Raw genomic sequence first — 8,309 nt, forward strand, 5'->3', positions numbered from 1 at the left:
AATTGAAAAAAGGGGAAGAAAAGATGAGAAAGGTGATAGATGAAGAAGTGCAGAAAATCAAGGACAGGTGGGCAAAAGATAGGAAAGAAGAAGAAAATAGAAAGAAAAAGGAAAAACTGGAGAAACTAAACGCTAACTGGATGAAAATCCAACAGAAGTTCCGAGCCATGGGTAACCCGGACTGGATACCGGAAACAGAAAAGAAGAAGAAGAAGAAAGGAATGATGGAAAAAATAAGGGGATGGATAAAGAAGTTAAGGAGTTAGAAGAAGAAGAAACCCAAAGGCCCTTTTCAGGGCCACTCCAATCTCTCGAAAAGAGATAGACTTTCAATTGCCTACCCCATTTTTTTATTATTTTTTTTTTGTTAAAAAAAATAGAGACCCATCAGGTCGGGACCGTATTAAAATAGGGTCCCGACCCTGTTCCATTTCCCCTAGTCCCTAGACAGGCCCAGGGTGATTAATGTTAAATTTACATAGACCCTATACCAGCCCAAGATTTTTGTCCACGTTAATTCCCATAGACCCTAGAGTGGCCCAGAGTGATTAATGTTAAATTTACATAGACCCTAGACCAGCCCAAGATTTTTGTCCATGTTAATTCCCATAGACCCTAGAGTGGCCCAGAGGTTTTGTCCATGTTAAATTTACATAGACCCTAGAGTGGCCCAGGGGTGTTTTTAATGCTAATTCCCATATACCCTAGGGTGGCCCACTTGATTACTCAGCTCTGGTTATGTCTCTACAGTCAAGCCTATCACCAGGTCTACGTTTTGTTGTTGTTGTTGTTGTTGCTTTTGGGTTTAACGCCATTTTTCAGCACACGATAGGCTATACATGGCGGCCAGTATTAATGGTGGAGGAAGAACCAGGGAAAAGCCCGGAAAGAACCACCGACCCACGAGAAGCTACTGGCAAGCTTTCTCACATACCCACATTAGCCGAATCCGAGACTCGAACCCACGTAGACAGAGGTGAGATGGCAGTGATCCGTAACGGAGAGCGCTTTAGACTACTCGGCCACTCGGGGCCCCAGGTCTACGTTTTAGTTATAAAACAACAGCACGGATCAGATCAAGGATGTCAGACCTGCATTTACATCTGTTGCTAAGGCTATCCTCTATATCAGCGACGCTAAGAGTATATGTGCGATTTGGATTTTTAACGTAGCTTTAACAATTTGTCAGTCATATCGCTACGACGTCTTCAGTGTGGCAGTTCATAGTGTTGTTGTTGTTGGGTTTAACGCCATTTTTCAGCACACGATAGGCTATACATGGCGGCCAGTATTAATGGTGGAGGAAGAACCCGGGAAAATCCCGGAAGAACCACCGACCCACAACAAGCTACTGGCAAGCTTCCTCACATACCCACAGTGGCCGAATCGGAGACTCGAACCCACGCGGCAGTTCATATTGATGTCTAGCACTAGGACGTCATGCCGCAGACAAGTAGCATGATGTCCCATCCAGTCACATTATCCTGATACCAGGCCGACCAGTCCTAAGACTAACCTCTTACTGCTGAGCACCAAGCGAGGCAGCTGTTAGTACCATTTTTATGTCTTTGGTATGACTCGGCTGGGGATCGAACCCACGACCTCCGGCATCCAAGGCGGACGCTCTAACCAGTAAGACACCGGAGCGGTTCGCGACGTTAAGACAGCCACATCTAAGCCTATGACTGACTACATCAGAAGCCCACGATGGCAAGAACAAGTAAAAACCAACATCACGCTGAACATTTTCCTTTCGAAAAAGAACACAAATAATACTAAAAATTATCTCATCTTCGTATATATTGTTGGAACGGTGTTTATATATTTAGTGGCATACCGTCAGGGACTACCATGACTGAATAAGAGAAAACATAAAACAGTACATGGGAATTCTATAAGATCACTGGTACCATTAAAATGGACACTTGTTTGGACGATTTATATAAGAACTAACCGAAGTGTTGCCATGGAGACCGGTGTGGTTGAGGTGAGGACAGAAAGCATCATGAAGAATAGGAAGGGTGCCAGAATCCTGAGGTTTGTACACCCGTCATCACACCGTCCGCTGACCGCAGTTGACCTCTGGTCATCTATCGTGATATTTAAGCTGGATGCCACACATTGACAATTTTGGTACGGACTCTGCAATATATATATATATATATATATATATATATATATATATATATATATATATATATATATATATATAGTGGTGTGTGTGTGTGTGTGTGTGTGTGTGTGTGTGTGTGTGTGAGGTAGAGTCTAGACTACTAGTCCATGCAAAACAAAACAAAAAATACAAAACTATTCGTTATCGAGCATCAAGAGCTACCTTCATACCGCAGATATGGTCTATGTGCTACTACTGTTCAATTTGTTCAATTTGCTTAAAGAATCAAACATAAGTCCCCGCGGTACTTCAGCGGTAGTAATTAATATAGATAAATGTAGACTTCTGTTATGTCTAAAGAGGCACGCAACATATGTCCAGAGTGGAAATCAGTCGTGAGCTGTCAGAATCCTGTCATGCCAATCCCACTCTAGTTTTCTTGTGGGCGGCAATAGCTGCCGAGATTTGCACATTTCACGTTTGATAGAGGCAGCAGTTCCTGTGTTCCATCCGAACCGATAGTAAAACTATTAATGAGCCCAATTTGGTGATTATGTATCTGTCGCGATGGAGACATATATAACATAAGGTACATAATCGATAAGTCAAACCAAAATAACGCAAGTCATTTTTATGCAAATATTAACTTTTTCAACCTGAGGAAAACATTTTACAGTTGTTGTGCTGTTGTTCTTGTGGTAAACTTTAATATAAAGCGAAACAAAACCTAGATAAAAATGCAACTTCAAATTTTCCGTAATGCATTCAGTTTAAACACAAATAGAGGTGGCTGTTCATGGGCATTCTCTCCACAATCAAATACTCCGTACGAACTGAATTTCCCGTTGACCTAATTCGACAACAGTGCAAAACAAAACCATGGTTGCCATGGTTGCCTGGAACAATTGCTTTCGAAATATGAATATTTCCAAACATAGATATACATGAAGAGGAAGATGGTAAAGAAACAGGGAAAGAAAGAACAGTGTTGCTCTGTAAAAAAATAATAATATATATTTACCATTAGAGTTGCTGGGGCCTTTGTACAGCCAGCATGACAGGGGGAGTAGTATACGATACGGTCATTCCCACACACGACATTTAAAACTCGTTCTGTACAGTTACAAGCACCCTGGCACTTCGCTTTGTACCCCGATATAGACCTGCCGATTAAAAACATTTATTTGAGATACAGTACAATATCTTTCAGTAAGTATTCAATTGAAAGTTTGCTATACTGAAGCTTTCGAGGATATTGAAATACGTAAACGTTTATGAAAATATCGATCGCTAATAATTTTATATTTTCAGTTTGTTACAGGGTTATTTATGAGTTAAGATTTTAAATCAAGCTTTTATTCTGCGACAAACATCTTCCACCTTCCCGCCCTGACATTTGCCTTTGACTTTTAGTGTGTGTGTGATTTGGATTTTTAACGTAGCTTCAACAATTTTTCAGTCATATCGCTACGATGTCTGCAGAGTGGCAGTTTATAGTGATGTCTAGCACTGGGGCATCATGCCACAGACATGTAGCATGATGTCCCACCCAGTCACATTATCCTGACACCAGGTCGACCAGTCCTGACACTAACCTCTTAATGCTGAGCGCCTAGCGAGGCAGCTGTTAGTGCCATTGTTGTAAGTCTTTGGTATGATTCGGCCGGGGATCGAACCCACGACCTCCCACATCCAAGGCGGACACTCTAACCACTAGGCCACCGGAGCGGTTTGACTTTTAGTTATTGAATCACGAGATATTGTTGTGGTTTACTGACCAAATGTGTAAAGAACGATACCAATCAACTATCATCTTCATATTTTCAAGGTCACTGAATTTTACAATACTGACCCTCTCATTTCTGGAAATCCAAATTATTCACAAAACAGAATTGAGAGTACAGAAGAGATGGCTAGAGGCCTAAAAAAAGTTCACACTTTATTGTTTAATGAATCTATAGTTTAAATGCCGATAAATTATTGTATATGATTATATATGGTATATGATTCTCCAATGACTTTCTTTTTCTATTGACCAGTCTAAAAGACGGTTAGCTATAAGCGAAAGCTATTACTCGCCTTCTTTACAAAACTTACCCTTCGCCGGGGTAGGAGACTTCAAGGCCTGCCATTCTGACGTTCGGACACCCGGCTAGATAGGCTATTCCCATTACAGCTGCCAGAAACGAGGCTATTGCCGCCAATCGAGTCATTCCAACCATCTCTAATCGGAACAGCCTAATCAACAATCCTCCCAGAAACATTCCAAATGATCCCACCAATATTAGTCCGCCTATTGTGTGAAAATAAGATAAAGGTATTATCACCGAAACCTAATTTCTTAATAAACAAGACTATTGTATTCTCATCCTTTATTGAACTACACTGTGTGGAAGAGTTTTAAAAGTACATTATATGTATATCTTTTATTCAACAGCACTGTGTTTAGGCACAAGCAGCATAATAGAGAACACATTTTCATCTTTCGGTGGGCGTCTGCGACATATTCCATCTTTTATTTCCAAGAGCAATCCATAGATGATTGCTGCTAAACGTATGTCGAGCTTAACTCAAAACATACCTCACATAAATGCATTTTGGATGACAGCGACCGCGACTCTTTTATCTCCAAGATATTAGATTCCTTCCTGGTCCCAATGACAAACCATACATGGCATTTATCAAAAGAACATGTAGTAAGATATTCTCGATTATGCGGAGACTATTTTTCTTTCATTCGATCGTTATTATGTCGACTTCCGAGTTTCCAGATCCAATCTTCTGTAATGATTCATGCAAAGTTCTTGTGAAAATTATTTACCAATTTTATGTTACACTATCAGTCGTTTGGTTTGGTTTTCTGTAGGCAATCCCATGCAGTTTCGCTAAGAACCTACATTATTATGCGGAAACAAACAGTCGGACGGACGATATGCCCCAAGACAGCAAACTTTTGACTTTATTGATATGACGGGTATGCACTGGCAACTGAGGTGTTCACACATTTTGAGACTAGGAGGTCAACTGTTCCTGGATCAACTTTCTCTTTAAATTAAAGCTTACTAGCCTACGTCTAGACGAACGTATAATTTGATGACAGTTCAATGAGCTACATAATTAGTAAAGAAAGGTGTTAAATAAGTATGATTGAAGCCAGCGGTTCGAAACAATATAATGCGTTCTGATAGTTGTTGTGGGATTATAGACAGCAAACAAGGTGTAGATTGTGTGTGTGTGGGGGGGGGGGGGCATTGGATGGTATAGGTGATGTGATGGGTACAGAGTCTATGTGATTTAGTCCCTTCGTTTACATACTAAACATTTCACCTAATAGTTGATGTAGGATTTAAAAGACTACATAAGTCATTTTGGAATGTTTCTTGTTTTCTTTGGGGATGTATAGATGGTGTACTGGATAGTGTGTTTGAGCGATTTCACATCCTTCTTATTCATTCTACCTTCTTCTTCTGATAGAATGTGTGGGAACACTACACAAGGCGTTTTGGAGAGTGTGTATGTGGTGTTGGATGGTATAGGTATGTTTGGATAATATATTCGTGCGATTTCATCTCATCAGTTTACAACATACCCGTACATTTTGATAGTTGGTGCGGGATTTAAGAAGCATTTGGATTGTTTGCATGGGGCATTTGTCACAGAATAAGGCAAGAAATAACTTGGTTTCGCTTTAGAACGATTTGATCATTTTCGTGGTACATGTGTACAACGTTACCTAGGGTGAATAATTGTTTTTCTAGGTAAGCAAATGAACAAACATGTACCTCGTCGTAGATAAAATTGCGGCGAGATTCACTAAAAGCACGGTACCCACGGGTATTTTACCATGACTAATACTTACTCTCCTGTGGATTTAAGGCAAGTTCCGTTTCTAACTGACACACTGGTCTATGGATCTTGTCAAGGAGTGAACGTTATCCGTTTGTGTCCTCCAGCCATAGGGGTAAGTGTTACATTTGTATTTTTTTTAAAAACGTGAAGTGTATTCAGTTTTTGATGTCGTATCGTGAAATGATGCCTTTATTACTACGCAGATTTGAAACATTGTGAACTTTTGAATTACAAGTTGCTATTAGTTTTATTTAGTAGCACATATATAGATATTTATTCCGAACTTATTATGACCAGTTCGGTTTTAATGTAGCTGTTTACGGCTGTCTGCAGCTGTTTAGGGCTGTCTGTAGTTGTCTGTACGTATGTCTGTGCGCATGGTGGATCCATGAAGGGAGGGTGTAGCCAATAAGAGTGGGCTAACCTAGAGAACTGTGTGCTGACGGCATGAACGGCGTTTGGGGGTGGCAAGTGGGGAGACCGCCCCAGGTCCGCTTTTGAGGGGGCCCCGCGCTTCAGGCCTAATGTCGTCCTAATGAGTTCGTTAGGCCAAAGGCATTGTCATGTTATTATTTCGATTAAAAAAACCGTTGTTAACAGGATTTTTTAAAAATAATGTAAAAACTAATTCGTGCGCCAAATCGCGAAAGTTGATCTAGTCTAGACATAATCAGTGTTTGCAGTAGCATACCAATCGAGATACCTATACTCTGGCCCGCGCGGTCATGGTCGGCCCTAGGCCCGCGTACTCGTACAAGTGGGGGCCAACCCAAGAATTCGGGAGAGCTGTATGGTTTGTCAGTGGACAAATTTTGCAAGTTTTACAAATAAGGTCTATCCTGTTACAGCATTGGATGGCAGAGCTGGTGTGTTGAATAATACGTTTGTGCGATTTAATCTCCTTTTGTTCACCCACTACCCTTATTTATTTTGCGAGAACTAAATTTGTAAATTTCGAACTTTTAAATTCTTTTGACAATTGATAAAAATGTTTTAAAAGCTTTATATTTGATGGAAAACGCTAAATTATGTATCGGTTTAGAAACTGTAGCATTAATCTTAGGCTCGACCATATTTTTAATTCCTCCCTTACTTTTGTCAGTTTCTGCTAATGTCGATATGAGTTTCGAAATGGCAGTGCTACTTTTAGTCTTGGCCAATATTTTAACAAACATTTCCGATAATTTCAGCCTTCATTATAGTTCGGGACAATGTTGGAGTTTTACTGCTACTTTTAGTCACAGCGATTGCAATATTAATTTTCCGGATTTTCTCACTATCCACTGGAGTACGGGACGTTTTTATAGTTATATTACTACTTTAAGTTTTGGCCACTTTAAACATTGAATATATTTTTAAAATCTACATTATGACCGATATAATTTCGGAATTTTAGTGCTACAGTTAGTTTTTGCCAATATTTTAACAAATTCCGGTTAATTTTTGGTCTTCATGAAATTCCGGTACAGTTTCAGAATTTAAGTACAATTTTTAGTATCGGCGATTTGAATATTATTAATGTTCGGCTTTTCTTAGTCTCCTCTCGAATCCGAGATATTGTCGTCATTTAGTATTCCTTAAGCCTATCTAATGTAATGTTCCTGAATATGTTTTCAGTCTCCGTTAAATTCTATGACAATTTCATAATCTAACATTACTTTTAGTCAAACCCGGGCCAGTCAGATCTCTAGAAAACAGACCCTATGTGTTTTGTCTTTGTTGTTGTATGTGTTTGTTCGTTAAATTGCCATTACCGTTTACTTTGGACCCTATAAACACTTTTGACCCCCATAAACACGTTTGACCTTATAAAGCCATTCCCATGTTAAATTTACGGGACGATTTAACATAGGATTTCCGAAACTTACCCACAGAAGGACATATCGAGGTCAACTTGAACAATGTTACTAAGTCACGGCCAGTGATGTCAGTCACTTATAAAACTGTTACCGTTTTGAGGCTATAATGACTTTTGTGCCTCGAGTGTCCCGCGCATGTCAGTCTGCTTAAAATTAGATCTACACTACTATACATGCAGTTGTGACAGCGACCGGGTAGGGGTCGGGTTCTGGTAACCTCTTATTACCATAATCGCTAATTTTATCAGCCAATCAGATGAAGTCTTATATTGTCGGGTTTGGAGACTGAGCCGTGTGGACTAAAATCGTGAATGTGTACTGAACGATTTGATTCACTTTCAGATGTTTTAAAGCTGATTTACTTTGACTAACTCAAACGTCACGAGAACATGACTCCACAGCGATCGTCATCAGATCTTCACGTAGGGCATGGAGATTTGATTGTAATCAGACTGCCACGCATGTTAAGCCTATTTATTTCTTTCACC

The 8,309-nt window shown here is 39.9% G+C and overlaps 1 protein-coding gene across 2 annotated transcripts in view; it reads right to left on the minus strand.

Moving 5' to 3' along the window:
• Positions 1-8,309, minus strand: part of LOC149808391 (solute carrier organic anion transporter family member 4A1-like) — a 123,549-nt gene that overhangs the window by 24,638 nt on the left and 90,602 nt on the right. For both annotated transcript variants that reach the window (XM_089976591.1, XM_089976581.1), the window contains exons 10-12: positions 4,211-4,406; positions 3,135-3,276; positions 1,955-2,142 (exon numbers count right to left, since the gene is read on the minus strand). In XM_089976591.1, the coding sequence (XP_089832717.1) occupies positions 1,955-2,142; positions 3,135-3,276; positions 4,211-4,406 (526 nt within the window). The remainder of the gene's footprint in view (positions 1-1,954; positions 2,143-3,134; positions 3,277-4,210; positions 4,407-8,309) is intronic.

This window comes from Sinohyriopsis cumingii, chromosome 1, assembly GCF_028554795.1.
Source record: "Sinohyriopsis cumingii isolate HCF-2022 chromosome 1, ASM2855479v2, whole genome shotgun sequence".
NCBI lineage: Eukaryota > Metazoa > Mollusca > Bivalvia > Unionida > Unionidae > Sinohyriopsis > Sinohyriopsis cumingii.